The 27,947-nt window shown below is 41.7% G+C and overlaps 1 protein-coding gene across 4 annotated transcripts in view; it reads left to right on the top strand.

The window, feature by feature from the left end:
* The window catches only part of TASP1 (taspase 1), a 275,170-nt gene that overhangs the window by 223,783 nt on the left and 23,440 nt on the right, over nucleotides 1-27,947 (top strand). For 3 of the 4 annotated variants that reach the window (XM_060122576.1, XM_060122575.1, XM_060122573.1), the window contains one exon: nucleotides 14,432-15,491. The exons of the other annotated variant lie outside the window; for it this stretch is intronic. In XM_060122576.1, coding sequence (XP_059978559.1) covers nucleotides 14,432-14,465 — 34 coding nt within the window. In that variant the 3' untranslated portion in view covers nucleotides 14,466-15,491. Of the gene's footprint in view, nucleotides 1-14,431; nucleotides 15,492-27,947 lie in introns of those variants that run through there. 4 annotated transcript variants of the gene reach the window in all.

The following is a 27,947-nucleotide window of genomic DNA, read 5'->3' as shown; positions in this document are numbered from 1 at the left end:
TAGGGACAGGCTTTGTTCCTGCAGAGATGGGGGTGCAAATCCTAGGGGCGAGGGTGGGGTGAAAATCCAGCCTCCTGGCCTCCACCCTCAGATACTCTGATGTACTGGGTCTCAGTAAATGGTCCTAACACCACTATCTAAGAGCTCCACTCTTAAGTTAGGCCGGGTCTAAAGAGAAGGTGATACAAGTCCTAGGACCAATTGGGATTTCAATTACTTCTTGGGGCTATTTTAAAAAAATCTATAACCTGAATTCTAGGAAAATTTACACATGTGAGGTTTTTGAAAAAAAATATGTAAACCGCATTTAGAGGGCCATTCTAATGCAAAACTATAAAGAATGTTAGAATTGGAAAGAACTCCCAATATAATTGAGGCGAATTTTTCATTTTCACCTACGAAGATGCTGAAGCCCAGAGATCTAGTGACCCCCAGTTCAGAGACTCTCCAGTCCGTCCGCAGCAGAATTAAGGCTCAAACCCAGTTCTCTGAATCCCAGAATTATCCTGAAATTTTTTGGTAAAATGTGTGGCAGTAGCTTTTCCGAGCAAGCCCTATTTCACCCTGAAAAATAAATTTGTGTCTCTTAACAGATTTAGAATTTGATTTAGAATCCTTCACGCTAAGGCTCTGTGGGAGTAAAGGGAGCCCTAAATTTGGAGTCCAAAGGCTTTCATTCAAGCCCTAAATTTGGAGTCCAAAGGCTTTCATTCAAGGCTTTCATTCAAGTCCACTTCCTCTGCGACCATAAGCAAACCACATAACCATTCTGAGCCTCCCCTTTTTTCCACCTGAAAAATAGGTATAGTATACCTCTGTCTAACTGAGAGGGTATTGAAGCCATCTCATTGATGCAAAGGCACTATGGAAACTAAAGCATTATGCAAATGTAGGGGCTTCGTATTTTATTAAGATTTTACAAGGATTTTACAAGGAACTAGTTTCACAAGGAACTGGCTTCCGCATCCTACAGAGACCTAATTGCCTTCAGAGCAAGATCCATGTGTGTTTCATTCTTCTGTCCCCTCATAATAAGTGCAGAATAAATACTTCTAAATAGTGGAGAGCTTTTATCACCTTTAGCAGAATGGAATATCCATGATAATTCTTCACGTGAGTGGCGCTATAATAGGTACTGTGGGCTTGCCCTGTTTATGTGGATGCCTTCACGGGGCTTTTAAGATAAAAATAAGGGGCAGCGTTGGCTGATGTTGCCTCTGAAGTGTGGTGTCGTTGCATGGTAAAAGAAGTAACTAAAGTTGCTGAGAGACTGGAACAACATACTGTTCTCATCAGACCTCATTTTCGTCTTATTTTAAGGCTCCTTGGACATGATATTTCTATGTGAGAACAGTAGAACTTTCCCTTTATGTAGGCTTGTTTCAGGACTAACAGCGAAATCTGCCATAATGCTGTCTTTGTGCTTTGTCCACATTTGCCAATGGTCTTTTATGGCATCCTTGTTCTAAATGTGGAAAACGAGGTAGGGGCGACATGGAGTAAAATGACTAACATATGGCATTAATTTTTCAATCTGTTGATATTTCTGATTTGTTGGGTTGAACTTGGGAATTACATCTTCACATTGCTCTGGCCCATTTATTACTTTCAGTTTAAGACAGTGATGGGATAGAAGTAAAACGCTTGTTTTTAGACTCATTCACAATGTATGCAAAAGCTAAAGAAGGTCTGTGTCAGAGAAGGTTAAACTTTGCGAGGCTCCTCTAGAGACCGTCTAACCCAGAGTCCTTGTTTTACAGCTCTGAGATTTTCACTGATTTGCCTGATATCACACAGGCTAAGGAAGTGAGCACCCAGATCTTTTGACCTGTAGTTAAATGGGGTTTTATTCTGTAAAATATACACATTATTCTGGATTATATTAAGCAGGTTCATGTGAAACTGTCAACTAGCTGAGTACATCTGCTTTCAGGATGAAGTCTGAAGACCAAACTCTATTTTTAGAGCAGTAAACTACATTCCAAGCTTTAATGCTGCACACAAAGAATGCTCAGAATATTCTTATTCACAAGTTGTGTCTCCTTGAAAGACAGCTCTTGAAAGCAGTGGGGAGGGAACCTCTGGGAAAAGGATGGGAGTTGGGGATAGTGTCTCCGGACTCAAGTCATTAAGGAAAAAAAAAGCCCATAGTAGATACAAAGCAATAAAAACCAACCAGACACACTTCCTCAGCACTTCTCTCTGGAATTGGTCATTTAAGGTCTATCACATTTGTGCCAGTAAAAGAAAGCAGAGAGTGACCGTTGTCACATCAGGTAAGAATTCACTGTGTAAGGGCACAAGGTGTGCTCAGCCAGCATGCCACCTCCAGCCCCAACTCTACACACCCCGAGTAGCACAGTGATGATGCAGAAGACAAGCTGAGCCTGCAGCTAAATGGATCTCTATTCTACAGAACACACACATCATTCTGGGTTGTTTTAAGGAAGTTCATGTGACACTGTTAATAGGTTGGAAAATATAAGTCACCTAGGACTCAACAATTTGAAAAATAAGGCAGAATTAACAAGAGAAGGGAAAATGGTAGGGAAAGGAATATCTGTCTCTTCAGATATTTATGGTAAGTTGTAAGATTGAGTGTGAGACACTCTTGTCCCGCTCCCCAGGAGGGAAATTGCCCTGCAAAGAAGGTAGCCCTCCTGCTTTCCATATTCCTCTGAGCGCTGAATTCTGCAGTTTCATTCATGCGGCAGGACGCAGCAGACCCGCCAGGCATGCAGCCCACACCTGACCGCTGTCGAGTTGCTGCTGCCCCCACCCATCTCTCTCTCAGAGAGGATAATGTGCATGTAGTTGTTGAGATGAATGAACAGATAATGTCACATCATATTATTTCTATATTTTGTGTCCGTCCTGGGAAATACCTAGACTTTTATTTTCAGAGTTTTAAGGTTCACAATTTCAATATCACTTTGAGCGTTTAATTTATACAAATCTCTTCAAAAATTTATAACAGACTTACAAGCTATAATCAAAAACTACAAAACATGAAACTAAGAACTATAAAATGTCTAATTTGCCGTTTGCTCTTTCATTTCCCAAATCCTCATTAAAAAAAACAAAATCCTCTATTGGCTTAGCAAACATACAGAGCCCCTTCCATGGGCCAGGCTATCTTTTAGGTAAGGAGGGAACAGCAATGAACAGATAAAACTCCTCGCCCTCGTGGAGCTTTTGTCCCAGTGGAGGAGACAGGCAATGAATGGGATAAAGGAGCAAAATGGATGGCTGGTTAGATGCGGTAAGGACATAGGAAACGTTGAGGCAGAGAGGGTGGTAGTAGTGAAATTCAGGTGAGTGGCCAGTGTAAACCTTCCCCAAAAGGCGGCTTTTGAGTAAAGATCTGGCAGAAATGAGCAAGTGAGCCACCTGGGCGTTGGATGGAAGAGCTTTCTGGGCAGTGAGAACAGCACGTGTAATGGCCTCGAGGCGGGAATGTGCTGCGTGGTTGAGGAACAGCAAGGAGGCCAAGTGGAGATGGAGAGGAATGAGCCAAAGGAAAGGCAGGAGGATTCTAGCCAGAGAATGAATGCAGCCCACAGCATATGGGGCACTGTCGGATTTTACTCTGTATCTATTATGGACTAAATTCTGTCCTTACCAAATTTTTATCTTAAAGCCCTAACCCCCACTGTGATTATATTTGGGGATGGGGCCTTTGCAGAGGCGATTATGGTCAAATGAGGTCATAAGGACAGGGCCCTAATCCAATAGGACGTCTTTATAAGAAGAAATGCCAGGGATTTGCACACACAGAGAACAGGCCATGTGATGACACTGGGGGAAGACAGCCATCTGTGAGCCACACAGAGAGGCCTCAGAAGAAACCAGCCCTATTGATGCCTTGATCTTGGACTTCCCAGCCTCCAGAACTGTGGGAAAATAATTTTGTTATGGAAACCCTAGCAGACTAATACGCTGTGCTAACCTTCAATTGTCTTTGAGAAGAGAACTTTCTGCTAAAGAGTAAAGCTGATCTTGAGCAAACTTAACTAGTTTAACTGACAACAATACTCATTTTGTGTCAGCCCAAAAGGAGCTACTCATCCTGCAGGTACTATATTTGACTTAAAACAGGTGAGCCTACAAATTAGTCATCCGAAACACAGCTAGCAAGTCAGTCCAGCCCATTTTTTTCATAGGGGCAGTTTAAAAGCAGCTCTCACAATTCTTTTATTTTTGTCTTTTAAACATAGAAGAGTTCGCCTTTGGCTGGTGTGAATGAAGAAGATGCTGTACCTCCTTCTTCCATCCCTATTTCTTCCCCAAACTGTGCTCCCTCTGTAATCTCTTACCATCTGCCTTCAAACAAAACTGCCTTCTTAACATCACAAGAAATGACGAGGGGGAGAGCATTTGGCTGCTTTTGAAGGTTTATTATTCTGAACCCTGAAAAGGAAGAAAAAGAATCAAGTGTTTACCCTTCCTTTCTTATATGCACTTTATCGTGGAATACCAAAAAGTTGAGAAAGTTCTTTATAGAAGAATTCCAGCTATTAATGTATTGACAGTGATAGAATTAGGAAACCACCTGTTGGTAACTCTTGAAATAATGGGGTCTAGGCAATGATTATCAGTGACTGCTAAAACTGAGCAGAAGCTTATTGCAAGGTTGACAGGCAAGGAGACAGGAAACACAACTTAAATTTGTCTCCCCATCTGGGGTTCAGTCAAACTTTTATGAGTTAGGGGAGGAGGGTTGGTGTGCAGAAGCACTGGTGGGGCAGGTTTTTTATTTTTATTTTCACATCTTTACTGGAGTATAATTGCTTTACACTGGTGTGTTAGTTTCTGCTGTATAACAAAGTGAATCAGCTATACGTATACATACATCCCCATATCCCCTCCCTCTTGCGTCTCCCTCCCACCCTCCCTATCCCACCCCTCTAGGTGGTCACAAAGCACCGAGTTCGTCTCCCTGTGCTATGCAGCAGCCTCCCACTAGCTATCCATTTTACATTTGGTAGTTATGTCAATGCTACTCTCTCACTTCGTCCCAGCTTCCGCTTCCGGTGGGGCAGGTTTTGATTGGAGGGCTTTGGAGCTTGGCCATTTATGGTAAGGTGTGGTAGATGGGCTTCAGCACCGGACCTTCCTGGACAGCAGACCCTTCACTTCTGAAAGGGCTCTGGAGTTCAGGTTCAGGTCAGGCCCTGGTCCTTTGGAGGGGGTCGGGGGAACAGGTTTGGTTCCAGGTTGCTTGAGGTGCACATCTCCTCTGCGTGCTTCGGCTGCATGACTTGAGGTTTTGTTCTGTTGTCTCTGGAAAACAACTCAGTATCTTGTTAGAAACAGGATAGGCCCAGTCTGGACTGGTTCTATGGTTACAAAACCATTAGGCAAAGGTTGGTGGGAGGATCGGGCTGCCACCATCTGAACCCAATGGACCAATAATAGTAACCGCACTGAAAGATGATCACAGATGTTAGGGCCATCTGAGCACACACCATAGGCAGAACACAGCCCCACCAGTGGGAAATTATTGCCGAAAATGCCCTTCTAAAGAAGGTAGCTGCGACTTTACTCTGGTGAGGGAATGCAAGGGTTGCCAGATTTTTCAAGAGTATCTAGAAATCAAGATGCTTGTATGCAATTTCCCCATTTTGAAATATTTTCTATTAATATCTTTAGAAGTTGGAAACACTGTGTGGCTCAAACCAAGCAAACTTATCAGCTCTCCCTTAGGCCCAACACTGCTCTCCAGTCCTATTTGCTGTCCAGTGCCGTGGCCTCCAGAGAGCCTGCCCCACCTCCTTGATCCACATCCATGCTCTCTCTCTCTTGACTTCATTAGCATTTGTGGTTGGGTATCTGTGGTACTGTGATTTAGCATAAGAAGTACATATTTGTTCCTCCTCCAGGGTTCCTGACTCACAGCTCCCCAAACCCTTGGAATTTCCCAAGTGATAATAGCAATAGGAGCATCTTTTGCTATAATATTTGATCTCTAGTCCTCAGTTTCTGAAATCATTTCAGAGCCGTAAAGGTTAAATGGGTATCTTGTTACTCATAGCAAGCCCCTTTCAAGCACACCTGGGTTTATTTTAATGAGGTGACTTTTAGAAAACCCCAAGGTAACCTAAGCTTGGGGTCTGGTTACCAGGGGAACCAACCATGTGACTAGAGGGTTAGAAATTTCAGCCCCACCCCCTGACCTATGGGGAGGGGAGAGGGACTAGAGACTGAGTTCAGTCACCAATGACCAGTAATGTATTCAATCATACCTATGTAACAGCGCCTCCATAAAAATCCCCTGAAACACAAGGTTCAGAGGCCTTCTGAGATGGTGAACGTGTGGAGATTTGGGGAGTGGTGCCTTCAGAGAAGGCATGGAAACTCCAAGCCTCTTCCTACCTTCCTTGCCTATGCATCTCTTCTCTATCTGGCTGTTTCTAAATTATATCCTTTTATAATGTAAACTGTTTTCCTGAATTTCATGAGCTGCTCTAGCAAATTAATCAAACCTGAGGAGGGGGTGGTGGGAACCTCTCATTTATAGCCAATTTATAGCCATGGGCCAGAAGTGCAGGTGACAACCTGAACTTGCGATTGGTATCTGGCATTGTGGGGAGACAGTCTTGTGGGACTGAGCTCTTAACCTGTGGGCTCTATATCCTGGTAGATGGTGTCAGGCCTGAGTTAAATAGTAGGACACCCAATCAGTACCCACAGAGTTAATAGCTTGGTAGTGTTGGAAAACACATTGGAGTGTTATACCCTCTAAGTGTATGGTCACGTGCCTTTGTTAATGGTTTTCTAATCATCTCATATGGCCTTACTTGTCTTCCCAACAACATGACGTGTTCTTAGAAGGTAATTTGCCAGTATTCTACCACTTTGGTTTTCTCTGTAGCACCCAGGCACGCTGAGCTGATTGTTTTTGAGCCATCGAAGATTAATGATACAGCAAGCAGGTATATACAAAGCCCTTAGTAGTTAGCAAATACTCAGCAATTGTTAATTATTGTATCAGTGAGAGCAAAACAGCAGCATCAAAAATATTGGCCTAAAAATGTCCATTTTCTTAAACCTTACCTTTTAGCATGCAGCTAATTTTTCATTAAAATATCTCGTTCTATTTTTGAAGACTATCAAACATTTCAAATAGAATTACCCAATTCCGGGATATCAACTAATGTGTAATAGATATTGTGCTGCATAATGTTTTGTGCTATGGCTATGTGTTTGTTTGAATAATAAGAATCTAATGTGTTGACACATGCTTTCATTGCGTGCAGTATCTCATGTAGTCCTTGTCAACCTGATGACAAATGCTCTTACAGTAAGTCCCCTACATACGAATGAGTTCTGTTCCGAGAGCAAGTTTGTAAAGTCCACCTTGTTCTTAAGTCCAACAAAGTTAGCCTAGGTACCCAACTAACACAATCGGCTATATAGTACCGTACTATAATAGGTTTATAATACTTTTCACACAAATAACATTAAAAAAACACAAAAAATAAAACATTTTTCATCTTGCAGTACGGTACCTTGGAAAGTACAGTAGTGCAGTACAACAGCTGGCATATAGGGGCTGGCATCGAGTGAACAGGCAAGAAGAGGTACTGCCTGGAGGAGGGAGACGAGGTGGGAGATGGTAGGGCTGAAGGATCGTCAGCAATAGGAGATGGAGGGCGAGCTGCAATTTCACTCATGCCTGACATTAGTGCCACAGGTTCTGGTTCCTTGCTGGATTCAATTCTATCTACCCTCTTGAAAAAACGATCCAGTGATGTCTGGGTAGTAGCTCTTTTTTTCTCGTCATAGAAGACACAGAGGCACTGGATTGCATTCTGAACGGCTGCTGCAACCTTCTTGTACCATTCTACGTTCGGGTCCTGTGCCTCAAAAACTAACAGTGCCTCCTCGGATAAAGAAAATCCCCTTGCCATTTCCTGCATTGTGTATCTCTTTGGTTCGCCGGAAGCATTGCCACCAAACAACAGAGTTAGCCTATCCTTTGCTGCTTTATAGCCTGGCATCAGCTTTTCCTCCTTACTGATGTAACTTCGGTCTGGCATCCTCTTGCAGTACAGTCCTGTCTCATCCACATTAAAAACCTGCTCAGGTAGATACATGCCTTCATCAATAATTTCTCGAAGCGTTTCAGGAAATTCCCAGGCAGCTACCGGGCAGCTACTGTATCTGCACTTGCTGCCTCGCCACTTAGTTTTACGTTGTGAAGGTTGGCTCTAGCCTTGAACCGATGAAACCAGCCATGGTTGGCATTAAAAGATGTGCCCTCTGATTCTTCACCATGTTTCTTCTTCAAGTCTTTTAGCTTTCTCTTGAATCACCATTAAGCTGAGCGGGACTCGACACTGATGTGATCCTGCATCCGCACACTGAGAAGTTTCTCCATCTCCTCCGTCACTTTTCCACGCTTCTTCGATATTATTTTTGGCATCATCGGCACAGCAGACTTCACATGTTTCATGATCTTGTCCTCATTCTTCAGAATCGTGCCGATGGTTGAATGATTCATGTTATAAAAACGAGCGACATCTACCATCTTTTCGCCTCGCTCCACTCTCTCAATTATTTTTACTTTTGTTTCCATTGTTATGTCTTGGTGCTTCTTAGCAGTATGAGCTACATCACCGCTGCTTTTACGCTTGATTCTGGACATCCTGGGCTTGAAATAAAGACACTCTATACAGTACTGTACAGTAAAGTACACAAAAACACAACGACTTGTAGAGGATGCACGCATATGACAGTGTACGCCAGACGCATGAACTAACTTATGTAATTACATGCAAACACACGTGCGCATCTTTGAAAGTTCACAAGTTGAAGGTTCATATGTAGGGGACTTACTGTATAGCTATTTTAGAGGTGGGGTCCTGAGAAGTTAAGTAACCAGCAGAGGTTACATAGCTAGTCAGTGCAGAGGCCCGGATGGAATCGTTGTTAAAGATAACTCCAGCTGCTGTAACAAGCAAACCCCAGAATATATGTGTATAGTTGTTCAAACACAATAAGAAGCATGTTTCTCATTCACATAAAATACAAATTGGGGTTTCTGATTGGCAGAGGACTCTCTTCCAAATTATGATTCAGGGTCCCAAGCTCCTTACATCACCTAGGCCTCAGGTCATCAGAGAAAGTGCATGGAGAATGGTTTGTAAGATTTTCTGCTGGGCCTGGTAGTGGCACACATCACTTCAGTCCATCAGCCTGATTGCAGTCACATAGCCACATCCAGCTGCAAAGAAGCCTGGGAAATGTAGTCCAGCATTGTGTCCAGGAAGAAGAGATGGCCCAGAATTCAAGGTGCTCTGATCCTGTAACCCATGCACATAGCCCTTATGATAAACTGCCTTTGTAGATGAACTTTAGAATTGGACATTATATGTTGTATGCTACATGCACTTTCTTAGCCACTGATCAATGAAAAAACTGTTGTTTTTTTCTTTTTAAAGGCAGAAAACCAAACACTCAGAATTATGAAACCAATGAATAAAATATTTCCAAGAGCTTTTTTTTTGAGCTGTGTCTGTCTAGATTTTATGTCCCTGACCCCACCAAAGGAGGATAATAACTTGTTTAAGAGAATCTTCCCTTGACTGTTGTGGCAGATCTCAAGCAACTCTCCCACGAGTGGAAAGATGGATTAAAATATAACCACTAAATGAAGGCTTTGAGACTTTCAAAATTAAGTTGTGCGCTTATGGTTTTCCTGGAAACCACAAAAAGCAGTCACTAAGGTAGTCTCAAAAGATTTAAAGACACGAGTATGAAAGATAGGAAGTCTCAGCTACTACTTAGATTGTGATTAGGATATCAAGCAATTATATAATTTCTGTATTATTTTTTTCTTTCACTTTCTCATTTTGAAGTCTTCAGGCTAAATATGTTATTATGCAATGTATTTGGTTTTATAGAAAGATACAGCCCTAAGACTGTTGGCTTTGAATAGACAGTTTAATTTACAAGGTGATAGTTCTTCTAGGAGTGTTAACCTCAAGGATCTGTCCGGTCACTCAGGGAATTAGCAAGAAAGCAGAGAATTCTAACTCCAAGGCCATTGGGTTCCATTGGTTCGGCACCGTTAGCATCTGCAGAATCTAAGGCTCTATCTCCATTCTAAAAGCATAATCACTTGGAAAGTGGGAAAATGGAGTCAGTCCATACTTTTAAAAAATCTATTTAAAAATAATCTTTACTATAACAAACTAGTGTGATTGACTTTTTAACCAAACTGACTGGTCACACGAGTTAAAACACCTGAGATTCTTTGTACATAAACATAGCTCTGAAGGGTATACTTTAGTCACTTCTCCACTCAATGAGCATTTCCAGAGTGTGCCTTTGTGTCAGGCACTTTGACAGGTGCAGGGAATACAGAGGTGAGTGTATGACAAACTCCTGCCTCCAGCTGGCTTTCAATTACAGAGATTCAAAAATTCAAAACAAACCAAAACCCGGACAGTTACATCACAAGCTGTGAAATGCTCAGCTGGGAGCTGTAGGAGCTAGAAGGAGGGCTTCTAGATCTAGAGGAGGATCCAGTCAAGGACGTCTTTCCCGGGGAAAGAATCGAAAAGGATATTAGAGACACGGAATCCTCGTTAGAGAGGTGTATGGGTGAGGCATTCTGAAGGAATGGAGGGAGAATACCCAAAATGCCACTGCTCTGGCATCTACCATTTTCATGTGCTATTTCTCATTAGTTCCAAATTCCAATAAAAGTACACTGCTACTTAAATGGTTTTAAAGACACCTTGTTAAGGTCTTATGCTTGTAGGACACCCTAGAGTCTGCACAGTCCTTACACACCCAATATAAAATACTTTATTACACTTTTAAATGCTGGCATACAAGTTCATCGTAGACAGTGGTGAACTGTCCACAGACATTTTTAGGCTCAAGGAATTCAAACCCACTTCTCCAAAAGAACTTTTAGAGATAAACACTCATATAAAATATTCTCTTAAACAGCCCCCACTGTTTATAATATGATTTGATGCTCCATTGAAATTTCCACAGAAAGCTTCAAATACATCTTGGCTCAAACTTTTTCAGGCCAAGGTTACTTATTTTCCGATGAGTCAGAAGACCATGTTGATTGATGAAACTGGTGAAGTGTTGACATACATTTGGACGGTTAACCATTCTATTCCCCTCAACACCAAAATCATGCCAGTGTGTTTTGTAATTGCAAAATCCCCCTTGACTAGATGATAATTTAGGGAAGCAGTAATCCTGAGAAGTTAATCTTAACAACTTGTTTGTCTGGTTGAGCATTTCTGTCTTATGTAAACAGCTCAATTTATACAAATCTCAATGTATTTTTCAAGTATTTTGTCCATGTACCATTAATAAATATCTCAAGACCTTTGTCATCTTTTCCAGTTCTTTTTTCTTTTCCTTCCTAACTCTCCTTGACACTTTGTGGTTTAGCTCAGTTTATTTAGATGTTTTTCTGTTGTAAACTTGGTGTGGGTAGGAATGTTAGAGGTAAGTTTGGATTGGCCATCTGTGTTTCTGTAAATCTCAGAGGATTGCTATCAAGTCCCCTGGTCTGTGGGACAGCAGTTTCTTCCTTCTAGTCCTGGGTCTTTTTCATGCTCAGCAGAAAAATCAGTTGCTTTAAGACTGACAGTCCCCTGGGCAAGTTGCAGGCTGTCTGCTTGGACATATGGTCGCTCTTTGATCTTTTAACAATTAATTTATTCTCTGTTGCCTCTGGTGCCTGGACCACCAGGCCTGCCAGGAAGTCTCACTGGATTCTCTCTGAATCTCTGGGAAATGTGAGGGTGGAGTTTCCTGTGAGCTTCACTTTTAGGGACAGATATCTTAAGTAACCTGATTGGAAATTTTCAACCTATTTGTGAACAGAACCTGATGTTAATATTTCTCCATTGGGGTCTGCACCATGGATTCATTCCTAGCTAACCCCTTCTCTTAATGCCATCTTATAGAATACCGTTCTGGACCAGGAAGAAAATGGTCATTTCTGCTTTCTTCTTTTTTTTTTTTTTTAACTGTGCTAAAATATACATGACATAAAATTTACTGTTTTAACCATGTTGGGTGTACTGTGCAGTGGCATTTAGTACATTCACATTGTTGTGCAACCATCACCACCGTCCATCTCCAGAACTTTTCACCTTCTCAAACTGAGACTGTATGCCTATTTAGTAATGACCCCATAATTCTACCTACCCTCAGCCCCTGGCAACCGCCATTCTGCTTCCTGTCCTGTGAATTTGACTTCTAGGTACCTCATCTAAGTGGAATCATGCAGTATTTGTCCTTTTGTGTCTGGCTTATTTCATTGAGCTTAGTCTTCAAAGTTGATCCATGTTGTACCATGTGTCAGAATGTCATTTCTTTTTAAAGCTGAATAACATACCACTGTATGTATAGACCATATTTTGTTTATTTATCTGTTGATGAACATTTGGGCTGCTTCTACTTTTTGGCTATTGTGAATAATGCTACTATGAGCATTGTGTACAAATATATGAGTCCCTGCTTTTACTTGTTTGGGGTATATACCCTGAAGTGGAATTGTTGGATCGTATGATAATCCTATGTTTAATTTTTTGAGGAACCACCATATTGTTTTCCACATTCTTGATCCCTGTCCTAGCCATGTGACTCTTTCATGGCTGAGGAGGGTGAGATGAGAGATGAGATAGACTAAGGGGCTTCTCCTCTCTCAGGGAAAAAAATTCTTTGACCTCATGTTAATGAATCCCTGAAAGAATAAAAGGGCCCCATCAACACTGAGCCCTGGGAGTTGTGGATCTGAGCATTTTGTGCCTGATGTGACAAGGGCTGCTGGGTAGCAGAATCAAACAACACGTCCTCTTCAAACTTCTCCCGCTAGGTCAATAAGACATCACAAGAAATGAAAGATCCACAAATGTGTCTTACTGTGGACTTCTCGGGTATAATATATCCGTACTTATAAGATGTAATAAGATGCACTAAACAGCCTTCAGATGCAATAACAAGGCCAGATTCTGGGACAGGGTGCCCAGAGGCGTGAGCCTGGCGACCAAACTCAGTGATACTCACCTCCCAGGAGGTGCCACATGGACTGCCTTGCCCAGCTCTCCACCCCAAAGTTGACGGGCCTCCCTCCTGGAGGTTACAGGTGGCTTCCTGCCTTGCGCACAGAAACACTAAGTACCCAGAGAACATTTTCTGTTCTCCAGAGCTTTCCAAATTGCTGACTTATGTCAGCTCCTCTAATAGGACAGTGCAGTGAGACCCAAGAACAGTCCCCACCGTCAAACTAAAGCCAGGTAACTTACCTGTTGCTCCATCTAAAGCATATGCTTGCTTTATTTTTGGTTGTGTGAGAGGATGTCAGACCCACCCCAGGCTTGGCCGCCTCACCAGCTGCATCCAGCAAGTTCACTCTGGGACTTGAACTCCCTTGGGTTCAGTCCTCAGGAAAAGTTTGTGTGGAGAAGCAGAATCAGAGAGGATTACCTGAAGGATATACAGTCCCTCTGTTCTTCTTAGAAACTCCGACATTTATCTATCCCTGGATTAAGCCAGATCATCAAAAAAAGGAATTCCTGGCTGACGTGGTCCTGACCCCTTGTGGAAGAGCTTTTCCTGCTGGCCTCCTTTGAGTGATGCTGTAATGTTCAGCCCTACAAAACTCCTTGTTGTACAACCGCTGTCTTCACTCATCCACTATACACGGTACCTGCTGTGGGTGAAGCCCTACAAGAGGAATGGCTCCTTGGACTCTGTGCCGGGAATGGTTTTCTCCTTTGAGTGGTTGGTTTGTGTGATCCCGTTATACCATGTGGACCCCTGTCTGGTCTTGGCCACTGGGAAGCTCTGAGACAGGGCAGCAGTCTGCCTCCAGCACAGGGACAGAACTCAGGCTAGATTTTGTGTGTTAACTCATGCCTGTCTTTAACTTATTTTTGTAAGTTCTTATTTTTCTTTTTTTTTCATTGCCTCACTTGAGGTTGTTGAGTGATCTGATTTTTGTAAGCTATTTAAATCCTTTAAGGAGTCAATTGAAGGAATAAACATGAATCGGGTATTCTCAGTTGCTTTTAATGTTCAGAGGACAAAATGTATATCAACTGGTAGTTTTCAGGTAACTGGAATATGCTCAATACAGGTGGCCTTAAAACCACTCGTGTTCTGAGTGTGACTAAACTGTAAGCTCTGTGCTCCTGGGGGCCTGGGCTGTCCCGGTCTCTGTCTCCAGCTACCAGTGCTGTGCTTGGCAGGTAGTAGGTACTCAGTTAATATCCCCTGAGATTTGGACAAACAGGATCTGTCTGCACCTGAGTTACCCGCCAGCACAGCCTGTAGATGCTCAGAAGCAGAGAAGCCAAGATGCTCTGGTGTTTTCTCCGCCTTTGTCGCACGTCAGGGGGACACAGCTGGCACCTCTAACAGTCTTCCGTCTCCTCCTCTGCAGACTCACATTTCCAGACTCCCTCCCGGTGCGGTAGCCGGACAGTCCGTGGCGATTGAAGGTGGGGTCTGCCGCCTGGAGAGCCCAGTGAGCTGAACCTTCAGGCTGAACACAGAGCATCTGAGCGGCATTTCAGAACCCAAGCTTCGCAGGGTTTTAACCGAAGTTGGATGTTTTATCTTCCTCGTTTTATAATTCCTGTCACAGCCTCGTGCATCGCTCGCGACACTAGTGCTGCTGTAGTTAGCGCTTGGTGACACGCGCGTCTTGGGCAGATGAGCGGGACTCTGTGTGTGTGCGTGCGTGCGTATGCGTGCGCCCTTGCGCACGTGCAGTGCGTATGCTTGCTTCTCCTTCGATGAAATAGAAACTCCTCCTTATTGTGTAACCTCAGTCCAAGAATGATTAAATCATCTTCCCAAAATGTGTCTTTAACTGTTTACAAGTAAAACCTAAAGTTGCAGGGAACATTGTTGATTTCACGAAGAGGTACCAACTGTCTTTGATATAACATGTCGGAACTGCAATCTACTTGTTGAAATGACTGACAGTGGCCATGCTCCATATGATAACAGTGCTAGTAACAAAGTGTTTTTATTTGTTAGCCAGTTTAAGTGGATCCTATGGTAACTTAAACTGTTGTTCTCATCCCTCATATGGGGCATTTTTCTTTAACAAAGAATGGTTTCAGTGAAACAATCTAGCAGAGAATTAAGGTCAGAACCTTTTTAAGTAATAGTCTTATTGATAAAGTTTGTACTTCTTTCCTCAAGCTTTTCTAAGCTTAAATACTGCATAGCTTCGAGCTGTGTGTACTATATTATGAAAGAATATGTAAAGAGAACATACAGTAATGCACAGTCCTTAATTTGTGTATAATGGAATGTTATTTACAATGTAACACTGTAAATAAGAAAGCAAAATTTATGGGAAAATTCAATATTATCTTTGTTTCTTGTTTAAATATATTTTTAAGATAAAGGAACAAAAATAAAAGAAACATATTACTGGGTATAGTGTGTGACTCCTCTTCTCAGACTAATAAATTATCTTTTGAATCGTAGATTGGAGAGCCGTTTTTTGTTTGTAAAAAGTTACTTCTTCCGGAAATCATACCTTTATGCCTCTTGCTGTGGTTCTGAGTACTCAAAATTCAGTTTCATCTCTATTTAATTAGGCTGGACACCAGCAAGATGAAAGACGAACTTAGTACATGATCGAATGGTCAATACAGAAGTCCCTAAAATTTTCATTGTAATTTGATAAAAAAATAGCCAAGGGAAGGCATAAGAACACTTTGCTTTGAGAAATGGTAGTGGCAGCTGAAAAGTCAATGGCTTCAGTTGATAAATTGCTTCTAAATGTTGTATTTAGTGATTCTGGAGCCACATAAGAAAACCAAGACTTTCCTTTTGATTTTACATGTAAGAAGTAACTATTAAGAAGATACTAAAGATAGACTCGCTCAGGGGGAGGAAGTTCCCTGCACCATATAATCATGGCTCTGGGCGGTAACTGATAAAGCCCCAGATGAAATTATACACTTGACATCGATGTATGGGCAAATTATAAAGGAAAGACAACCAAAATGGAGTGGGTGTAAACATGAATGCTTTGGGAGTTGCTGACTTATATTCCTCGTACAGGCAATTACATTTGTCTCGCTGTGTTCTCGTAGACAGGTTGGTGCCGTGGTATCTGTTTCTCATTCTTAATGAGGCTGAGAACTTAGTAAGAGATGGGCTGGCTGGTGGGGAGCCTTTGGCTTCAAAAGCTTTCAGAGACCTGTTACCTGTTGGCAGGGTTTTTTCAGGAACTGGATTGGATCACATAAAACTATCAGGACACTTTGGAGTCTGAAAATCATCTGACCTATTTCACCAGGAATGCCATTTCTTTCATCTCCTTTTGACTTTATTCTGTTCATATTTAAAAGTTTGGGCTTGTTAAACACCCCTTTTATGAAGAGATTAAAATGGTCAGTATAAAAGAACACAGCCCCTCCAAAAACAGTTTGTTAGGACTTTAGTCTCCAATTTCTAATTTTTCTTTTTTTTCTAATTTAAGGAATATTATGAGACCAGGAGGAAAAACAAGTCGAAGGGTCATGGAGGCAAGAAATCTTAATTATAAGATCAGATGTTAAAGAAGAGATACTGGAACCAGAAGGTATTGACAGATATAAAATCAACTTTGTTTCACACAAAAGTAGGAAAGATAGAAACAGATAAGAATGTAACCTCATTCCCTAGTCTGGCCTATATCACCAAGACTCTGAAGCTGTGTTTGAAGGTACCCACGTTTAATGTGGATGATCCTAACTATAGGCCTGTATTCTATTTCATTTTAAGGCCTGAGCGTTGGATGTTTGGTTCTCTTGGGTACAGTTAAGCCTGGCCTGGATGCCTCAAGGCTGTCACTGTGATCCTGCTCTGAGTTTGGAAACAGGGGTGTCTTCCGCACTTGGTAAGGAGGCGGAGGGTGTGTGCTCTACCCTAAGGAGTCCCTGTGCTGACTGACAGGTGTGGCAGCCTTGTCTGGGCTCTGTCCTCGCTTGTCACCTCTGCCACCTCTCACTGCTTCCTGTGTGTCTGCCTGTGGCGGGCCCTTTCTTATCGTCTAAATGCCTCTTCTAAATGTGAACTTGAACGCAGATGCCAACGTCTGTTAGAACTGTGTACGAAGAACATATAAACAAGCCCCTGATGCTAGTCTGAGATGCTTGTCTGTGAGCAAAATGGATGAGTTTTAGTTTATAGATGTAAGGACATCTCTTTTGGTTCCTCAAAAGCCTTTTGTGCCGAATTCTTTATCCTCTCCCATGTTTGAGAGTGGTGATGTTCATACCAGTTACCTGAAATAAGTAAGGTTACTCTGTTGTAACAGATGGAGGGTGTGAGGGAAGGAAGAAAGGAAGATTTAGCAAAGTACTGGAACTATTCTCATATCTTGAAATTATATTTCATTATTGTGAATTTTTAAAAATCTGGTCATGGTTATAAAAGCAATCCATGCTTATTACAAAAACATAGAAAATAAAGAAAAGCAACAAAAAATTAACTCATAACCCCACTTCCCTAGAGACAAGAGTTATTAACACTTTAATAACTTGTAACCTTTACAAATAACCTTTAGCGTCTATTTTTTTTTTTTTCTTTTTTGGCCAAGCCACGAGGCTTGTGGGATCTAATTTCCCTGACCAGGGATCAAACTCATGCCCCCTGCAATGGAAGCGTGGAGTCTAAACCACTGGACCACCAGGGAAGTCCCTTAGCTTCTATTCTTAAAGACTCTTCTCATATATAAATTTTCTGTGCTTTTAACACAAAAATGGGATTGTATTGAACCCCCAAGTGGGGTTATATAACCTTCAATTTTCACTTAATAATGTCATGGAAAGCTGTCCAAACCTATAGGGTTACACATACCTCATTTACTGCTTCCCCATACAATGCTGGTTTAGCTAATTCATATATGGATATCAATATATATATACATTTTATCCTGAAACTTTTATAAACTGATCACAGTACTGACAGTACATTTTCAGCATCCATTCTCTGAGGCCACAGGTCCATGCAATGAGCAGTTAGGTAAGGTCTTAGCCAACTCAGCAGGTGTCCTGGAACAGATCACTGTCATTGCCCATGGATCTTCTGTTTCACAGAGCCCCAGACAACTTTTACAGGCTCACATCTGCACCTCTGTGCCTGAGGACTTTCTCTGGAACCGTGGAAAGCTGCTCTGTCCCTGCACACAGTGGGCCAGAAGTCCAGGGAAACAGCACCCCCAGAAGCAGCTCTCAACAAGTGATGAACAGAAGTTGTTGTATAAATATACAAGGAGCTCCCTTGCTCCTTGGGTGGGGTAATTCCGAGGCAGGTGTTTCACACTGTTTTTGAGAGATTTTAAACTTCAGTTGCCCCCAGTGGTCACTGACTTATAAACACACCTTGTACTGGCTTTCTTCCCTTCCCTGTACACTTCCCCACCCCCAACCTATGTTTCCTGGAATCATCTCCCAGATGCACTACTTGCTTTCGACTCCTTGTCTTAGGGTTGCTGCTGAGGAACTTGAAACTAAGCTACATTCTGTTCCATATGCTTTTCGTCATGAAGCCTCGGAGGGCCTTTATACTCTCTCCTGCGGAGGGTAGACTCACTGGTCTGCTAGTGCACCCGCTGCCAGCCCCTTACCCCGGGGACTCTCCTCCTGCCTGTGCTCCTCATGAGCTATCTTCATCCATAACATCTGGTGGACATTCTCCAGGTGATAAGGCTGGTAGTACCACGAAGGTGGAAGTTTATGACTAAGTCAGTGCTGACAGCCATCATCAAAAGCAGAAGAAAGCTTTTAAGGAGGTGGGAATGAACAGAAGCTGAGCAGCAGCAGGTCGTCACAGGTTGATGGACACCTTAGGGGAAATGGCCTGGAATTGTGTTAATGGTAATTGGAAGAAACCATGGCCAAAGGTGTGTTATGACTTGAAGAGACCAAAGCAGTGTTATCAGCATCCCTGTGTTGTGAACACATCTACATGTTGACCAGGCTATAACAACCTCATATGACACCTGTTTTCAGGAAGCCATCTCTCAAGCCTGGATATCCTTAACATAATTTTATGGTTAAATGTCTTTTTTTTAAATTGAGGTATAGTTGTTTTACAGTGTTGTGTTAGTTTCAGGTGTACAGCACGGTGATTCAGGTACACATATATTCTTTTACAGATTCTGTTCCCTTATAGGTTATTACAAAATACTGAGTATAGTTCCCTGTGCTATACAGTAGGTCCTTGTTTGTTATCTATTTTACATATAGTAGTGTGTATCTGTTCATCCCAAACTCCTAATTTATCCCTCACCTTCCTTTCCCCTTTGGTATATGATTAAATTTTTAAGCATTGCCTCCTAACATTTTTCTTAAACCAAAATGTTTATTAAGTCAAACCCATCACCTTTACTCTGACATAAACCCTATAGTTGCTCAACATTGTGAATCCCTTTGTGCCGTGATGCCTCATCTCCTTGCGCTACTTAGGGTGGCAGTGGTGGGTCACGGGGTGGAGAATCTACAGAGGGATGATGGATGGAAGCCACTCCTCCCTCCCAGGAACTGGCCCAAGAAAAGTTTGAACCCAGAAGATAAGCCTTTGTGTGTACAATGAATTTGACTTTAGCTGATAAATGTGGGAAGGAGGTGTGGGTGGGTGAATGTCGTGGGCTACAGGTGGGAGTGAGTGAGCGGGAGGTTGGCAACATACAAGCAATCCTTTTACATTAATATTTATTCTGGGAGAGTTAGAATTCTTAAGCAATACACTGCCTTTCCCCAACACTTCATTTGCGGAAAATTCACAAGGTATTAACCCAGATGTGTATCATCAGAGACCCACAGGCTAACCAAATTGACCAGGCAGTTTTTCTTTTCCCACACACTGCCGTCTCTGAAGTGTACGGCCACAGGAAGGATTACATCGAAAACTGGTAAGGGCCTTCCTCCAAGGCTGCACACTCGACTTCCAGAAGCCCATCAGCCAAGCCCAGGGTGGTTCTTCGTGACCAGTTGTGGAAAGCGGGAGGGAAAGCAAGCACCGTGGTTTCTCCTTTACATGATAGAGTCCTTGAAGCCCTGAAACCACAGTGGCAAAGCCAGAAAAACTGGGCGAGGGTTTCTCTACCTCAAACTGCCATGGGGGTTTCACTGATTGTCAACAGAGCTTCAGAAGCTGGAAAGAAAAGAATCTAAACAATTCCTTTACCCTCTGCTGTGGCTACTATCTTGAAGATCCAAAGAGTTGCTCTTAAAATGGCCTTTTCTGGCCTTGGAAAATCCAGCAGTGCTTCAGAGATAAGAGGATATTGTTCTTCTACTCTTAAGAAAAAACAAACGTCCTTTTCCGTTCAGAAGTAGTAAGATTTTAATCTTTTCAACCAAGATTTCCCCTCAAACCTGTTAACTACCTGCCTACTCGGTCTAGCTAATGCTCACTCTCTTCTTCTGGATACACAGACCAAAATTCTTGGGTTCTTTTTTTCATGTATCACAGAATAACAAACCGCCCCAAACCTGAGCAGCTTTGACAACAACTGTTTTATTTGCTCACAACTCTGTCAGTGAGACTTGGCTTCTCTGACTGGTTTTCCTGCTGCTCTCACTGGTAGTCACTGGTGTGCTGAACTTAGTTGGAGGGTGAACTGGGGGCTGGACCAACTGAGCTTCCTTCCCCCTTGTCAGCTCAGGGCCTCTCCTTCTGCATGAGGCCTCTCAACATGTTCCTTTCAAGACATGCTGCATCCAGGTTCCCAGCAACACAAAAGCAGAGGCTTATTATTATTATTTTTTAATATTGAGCTGTATGAACTGTTTATATATTTTGGAGATTAATCCCTTGTCTGATGATTCGTTTGCAAATATTTTCTCCCATTCTGAGGGTTGCCTTTTCATCTTATTTGTTGTTTCCTTTGCTGTGCAAAAGCTTTTAGGTTTCATTAGGTCCCATTTGCTTATTTTTGTTTTTATTTCCATTACTGTACGAAGTGGATCAAAAAACATCTTGCTGTGATTTATGTCAAAGAGTGTTCTTCCTATGTTCTCTTCTAAGAGTTTCATAGTGTGTGGTCTTATATTTAGGTCTCATCCATTTTGAGTTTATTTTTGTGTATGGTGTTAGGGAGTGTTCTAATTTCATTCTTTTACATGTAGCTGTCCAGTTTTCCCAGCACCCCTTACTGAAGAGACTGTCTCTTCTCCAATGTATATCCTGGCCTCCTTTGTCATAGATTAGTTGACTATAGGTGCATGGGTTTATCTCTGGCCTTTCTATCCTGTTTCATTGATCTATATTTCTGTTTTTGTGCCAGTACCATATTTTCTTGATTACTGTAGCTTTGTAATATAGTCTAAAGTCAGGGAGTCTGATTCCTCCAGCTCCATTTTTTTTCACTCAAGACTGCTTTGGCTATTCGGGGTCTTTTGTGTCTCCATACAAATTTTAAGATTTTTTGTTCTAGTTCTGTGAAAAGTGCCATTGGTACTTTGATAGGGATTGCATTGAATATGTAGATTGCTTTGGGTAGTATAGTCATTTTCACAATATTGATTCTTCCTATCCAAGAACAGGGTATATCTCTCCATCTGTTTTTGTCATCTTTAATTTCTTTCATCAGTGTCTTATAGTTTTCTGCATACAGGTCTTTCGTCTCCTTAGGTAGGTTTATTCCTAGGTATTTTATTCTTTTTGTTACAATGGTAAATAGGAGTATTTCCTTAATTGCTCTTTCAGATTTTTCATCATTAGTGTATAGGAATGCAAGAGATTTCTGTGCATTAATTTTGTATCCTGCAACTTTACCAAATTCATTGCTTAGCTATAGTAGTTTTCTGGTGGCATTGTTAGGATTCTCTATGTATAGTATCATGTCACCTGCAAACAGTGACAGTTTTACTTCTTCTTTTCCAGTTTGTATTCCTTTTATTTCTTTTTCTTCTCTGATTGCTGTGGCTAGGACTTCCAAAACTATGTGGAATAACAGTGGTGAGACTGGACATCCTTGTCTTGCTCCTGATGTTAGAGGAAATGATTTCAGCTTTTCACCATTGAGAATGATGTTTGCTGTGGCTTTGTCGTATATGGCCTTTGTTACGTTGAGGTAGGCTCCCTCCATGCCCACTTTTTGGAGAGTTTTTATCATAAAAGGGTGTTGAATTTTGTCAAAAGCTTTTTCTGCCTCTATTGAGATGGTCATATGGTTTTTATTCTTCAGTTTGTTAATATGGTGTATCACATTGATTGATTTGCATATATTGAAGAATCCTTGCATCCCTGGGATAAATCCCACTTGATCATGGTGTATGGTCCTTTTAATGTGTTGCTGGATTCTGTTTGCTAGTATTTTATTGAGGATTTTTGCATCTATATTCATCAGTGATATTGGTCTATATTTTTCTTTTTTTGTAGTATTTTTGTCTTGCTTTGGTATCAGGGTGATGGTAGCCTCTTAGAATGAGTTTGGGAGTGTTCTTTCCTCTGCAGTTTTCTGGAAGAGTTTGAGAAGGATGGGTGTTAGCTCTTCTCTAAATGTTTGATAGAATTCACCTGTGAAGCCATCTGGTCCTGGACTTTTGTTTGTTGGAAGATTTTTAATCACAGTTTCAATTTCAGTGCTTGTGATTGGTCTGTTTGTATTTTCTATTTCTTCCTGGTTCAGTCTTGGAAGGTTATACCTTTCTAAGAATTTGTCCATTTCTTCCAGGTTGTCCATTTTATTGGCAAAGAATTGCTTGTCATAGTCTCTTATGCTTTGTATTTCTGTGGTGTCCATTGTAACTTCTTTTTCATTTCTAATTTTATTGATTTCAGTCCTCTCCCTCTTTTCTTGATGAGGCTGGCTAAAGGTTTATCCATTTTGTTTATCTTCTCAAAGAACCAGCTTTTAGTTCTATTGAACTTTGCTATTGTTTTCTTTGATTCTATTTCATTTATTTCTGCTCTGATCTTTATGATTTGTTTCCTTCTACTAACTTTGGGTTTTGTTTGTTCTTCTTTGTCTAGTTCCTTTAGGTGCAAAGTCAGATTGTTTGTTTGAGATTTTTCTTGTTTCTTGAGATAGGCTTGTATTGCTATAAACTTCCCTCTTAGAACTGCTTTTGCTGCACACCATAGGTTTTGCATCATTGTGTTTTCATTGTCATTTGTCTCTAGGTATTTTTTGATTTCCTCTTTGATTTCTTCAGTGAACTCTTTTTTTTTTTTTTTTTTTTTTGGCAGTACCCGGGCCTCTCACTGTTGTGGCCTCTCCTGTTGCAGAGCACAGGCTCCAGTCGTGCAGGCTCAGCGGCCATGGGTCACGAGCCTAGCCGCTCCACAGCATGTGGGATCTCCCTGGACCAGGGCGCGAACCCGTGTCCCCTGCATCGGCAGGCAGACTCTGAACCACTGCGCTACCAGGGAAGCCCAAACTCTTGGTTATATAGTAACGTATTGTTTAACCTCCATGTATTTGTGTTTTTTACATTTTTTTCCCTGAAATTGATTTCTAATCTCATAGCATTGTGGTCAGAAAAGGATACTTGATATGATATCAGTTTTCTTAAATGTACTGAGGCTTGATTTGTGACCCAAGATGTGATCTATCCTGGAGAATGTTCCATGAGCACTCGAGAAGAAAGTGCAATCTGCTGTTTTTGGATGGAATGTCCTATAAATATCAATTAAATCTATCTGGTCTGTTGTGTCATTTAAAGCTTGTGTTTCCTTTTTAATTTTCTGTTTGGATGTGTCCAATGATGTGTCCATTGGTGTAAGTGAGGTGTTGAAGTCCCCCAGTATTACTGTGTTACTGTCAATTTCCTCTTTTATATCTGTTAGCAGTTGCCTTATGTATTGAGGTGCACCTATGTTGGGTGCATATATTTATAATTGTTATATCTTCTTCTTGGATTGATCCCTTGATCATTATGTAGTGTCCTTCCTTGCCTCTTGTAACATTCTTTATTTTACAGCCTATTTCATCTGATATGAGTGTTGCTACTCCAGCTTTCTTTTGATTTCCATTTGCATGGAGTATCTTTTTCCATCCCCTCACTTTCAGTCTGTATGTGTCCCTAGGTCTGAAGTGGGTCTTTTGTAGACAGCACATATATGGGTCTTGTTTTTGTATCCATTCTGCGAGCCTGTGTGTTTTTGTTGGAACATTTAATCCATTCACATTTAAGGTAATTATCAATATGTATGTTCCTGTTACCATTTTCTTAATTGTTTTGGGTTTGTTTTTGTAGGTTCTTTCCTTCTCTTGTGTTTCCCACTTACAGAAGTTCCTTTAGGATTTGTTGTAGAGCTGGTTTGGTGGTGCTGAATTCTCTTAGCTTTTGCTTGTCTGAAAAGCTTTTGATTTCTCCATTGAATCTGAATGAGATGCTTGCTGGGTAGAGTAATCTTGGTTGTAGGTTCTTCCCTTTCATCACTTTAAATATGTCATGCCACTCCCTTCTGGCTTGTAGAGTTTCTGCTGAGAAATCAGCTGTTAACCTTATGGGAGTTCCCTTGTGTGTTATTTGTCATTTTTCCTTTGCTGCTTTCAATAATTTTTCTTTGTCTTTAATTTTTGCCAATTTGATTGCTTTGTGTCTCGGTGTGTTTCTCCTTGGGTTTATTCTGTATGGGACTGTCTGCACTTCCTGGACTTGGGTGACTATTTCCTTTCCCATGTTAGGGAAGTTTTCAACTATAATCTCTTCAAATATGTTCTCAGGTCCTTTCTCTCTCTCTTTTCCTTCTGGGACCCCTATAATGCGAATGTTGTTGCGTTTCATGTTGTGCCAGAGGTCTCTTAGGCTGTCTTCATTTCTCTTCATTACTTTTTCTTTATTCTGTTCCGCAGCAGTGAATTCTAGCATTCTGTCTTCCAGGTCACTTATCCGTTCTTCTGCCTCAGTTATTCTGCTATTGATTCCTTCTAGTGTAGTTTTCATTTCGGTTATTGTATTGTTCATCTGTGTTTGTTTGTTCTTTAATTCTTCTAGATCTTTGTTAAACATTTCTTGCATCTTCTCGATCTTTACCTCCATTGTTTTTCCGAGGTCCTGGATCATCTTCAGTATCATTATTCTGAATTCTTTTTTCTGGAAGGTTGCCTATCTCCCCTTCATTTAATTGTTTTTCTGGGGTTTTATCTTGTTCCTTCATCTGGTACATAGACCCTCTGACTTTTCATCTTGTCTATCGTTCTGTGAATGTGGTTTTTGTTCCACAGGCTGCAGGATTGTAGTTCTTCTTGCTTCTGCTTTCTGCCCTCTGGTGGATGAGGCTATCTAAGAGGCTTGTGCAAGATTACTGATGGGAGGGACTGGTGGTGGGTAGAGCTGGCTGTTGCTCTGGTGGGCAGAGCTCAGTAAAAGTTTAATCCACTTGTCTGCTGATGGGTGGGGCTGGGTTCCCTCCGTGTTGGTTTTTTGGCCTGATGCAATCCAACACTTGAGCCTACCTGGGCTCTTTGGTGGGCCTAATGGTGAACTCCTGGAGGGCTTACACCAAGGAGTACTTCCCAGAACTTCTGCTGCCAAGCCACAGCCACCCCCTGCCTCTGCAGGAGACCCTCCGACACTAGCAGGTAGGTCTGGTTTAGTCTCCTATGGGATCACTGCTCCTTCCTCTGGGTCCTGAGGCACACACTACTTTGTGTGTGCCCTCCAAGAGTGGAGTCTCTGTTTCCCCCAGTCCTGTTAAAGTCGTGCAATCAAATCCTGCTGGCTTCAAAGTCTGATTCTCTAGGAATTCGTCCTCCCATTGCTGGATGCACAGGTTGGGAAGCCTGACCTGGGGCTCAGAACCTTCGGTGGATTTCTGGGGTATAAGTGTTCTTCAGTTTGTGAGTCACCCACCCAGCAGTTGTGGGATTTGATTTTACTGTGATTGCGCCCCTCCTACCATCTCACTGTGTCTTCTCCTTTATCTTTGGATGTGAGGTATCCTTTTTGGTGGGTTCCCGTGTCCTCCTGTCGATGACTGTTCAGCAGTTAGCCGTGACCCCAGTGCTCTTGCAAGAGAGAGTGAGAGCACATCCTTCTACCCCACCATCTTGAACCAATCTCCTCACTTTCTAATTTACCATGTAACTAACATATTTGTCTGATTTATGTGTCTTCCTCCATGTGAAAGTATGCTCCCTGAAAACAGGGAATTTTTGTGTTACTCATGCTATCCCTCCAGCACCTGAGATGGTGCCTGGCACATAATAGGTCCTCAATAAATATTTTTTAAATGAGTAAATGAGAGCTCCTCATGGTGACATGGAAGAGACAGTGTGAAGCAGTGTAGTAGTTTTCTATTGCATCCCTAGAAAATTACCACAATCTTAGCAGCTTAAAGCAACACAAGATTATTATCCCACAATTCTGTCAGTCACAAGCCTTTGGTTGATTTCTTTTCTCCATCTCCCACGGGTCAAAATCAAGATGGTGGCAGGGCTACATTCCTTGTGAGAGGTGCCAGGGGAAAGTTTGTTTCCAGCTCATTCAGGTTGTGGGAAGGATTCTGTTCCATGAGGCTGTAAGAATGAGATCCCCATGTCCTTGCTGGCTGCTGGCTGGAGGTTGTTTTCAGCTTTCACTGATATTCCTTGGCTCCTGGCCCCCTTCCTCCATCTTCAAAGCCAATGACAGCTGGGTTGAGTCCCTCTCATGCTTTGAATCCCTGACTCATCTCCTTAGCCCTGTCTCTCCCACATACTTCTGGCTACAGCAGGGAAAGGTTCTCCACTTTTCAGAGCTCTTGTGATTAGATTGGGCCCAACTAAGCAATCCAAGGTAATATCCCCATTGTAAGGTCCATACTGTAATCACATCTGCAAAGTCCCTTTTGTCATGTAAGTGACATATTACAGGTTATGGGGATTAGGACATGAGCATCTTTGAGGGCCATTATTCTGCCTTCCAGAAGCGTTAGAAGTGCAGTGAACTGAAGGAAAGATATCAGATGCTGGCCCTGGCATGCTAACCTCCTATGTAGTCTTGAACAAGTCCCCTAAATTCTTGGGGTCACAGTTTCCTCATGTGCCAAATTAAGGATGTTGGATTAAATCAGAGCTCCCTAGAGTTTAGGCTTCCTTAAAAAATAATGGGTCTGGTAATGCTGAGCCACAATGATGCCATAGTTCCTCCAGCCTCCTTCGTACCTTTATATGACCTACTCTGAATACTATGTTTTTCACTTGCTTGTTAAGCAAATGTCTAAAACTTTGATATACTGTATTGAAATAGATGCTCTCAAATATTGCTGGTAGAAGTATGTAATACAGCACTTCTGAGGGCAATTTGGCAATATCTATCAAAATTACATGTGGATTTACCCTCTAAATCAGCAGCATACTTCTGGGAATTTATCTTATCAATACACCTACACGCATACCAAAATGACATATGTGCAAGGATGTTTGTTGCAGCACGTTTGTAATAGCAGATTATTGGGGATAACCCATACTTATTATAAAGATGTTAAATGAACTATGATTTATCCACAGAATGGAATAGTATTAAGCTGTTGAAAAGGAAGATGAGTTTCTCTTTTTGATGGCATGGAAAGATCTTCAGGATATATTAGATGAAAAGGGCAAAGCAAAGGTTAGTGTGTATAACATCCTGTCTTTGGGATAAGAATTAGGACAAAGACTATACATAACGATTTTCTTATATTGCATACATAAATTCTGGAAGGATACATAAGGAAGAAAGATATCTATAGGGGTAACAACTCTAGGGATGAGGAATGGAGTAAAGAAGGGACTGGATGAGAGAAAACATGTTAATATGACTGATCACCTTCTGCTCTAGTCTCAGAAAGGCCTCTTGCTCTTGGATATGCTCTTCTATCCCCCCACTTTTTAAAAACTTTTTACTGGAGTATAGTTGCTTTACAATGTTGTGTTAGTTTCTGCTGTACAACAAAGTGAATCAGCTATATGTATACATATATCCCCTCTTTTCTGGATTTCCTTCCCATTTAGGTCACCACAGAGCATTGAC

The sequence above is a fragment of the Lagenorhynchus albirostris genome, chromosome 15 (genome assembly GCF_949774975.1).
Source record: "Lagenorhynchus albirostris chromosome 15, mLagAlb1.1, whole genome shotgun sequence".
NCBI classification, from domain to species: Eukaryota; Metazoa; Chordata; class Mammalia; order Artiodactyla; family Delphinidae; genus Lagenorhynchus; species Lagenorhynchus albirostris.
This window is presented reverse-complemented; position numbering and strand designations above follow the sequence as displayed.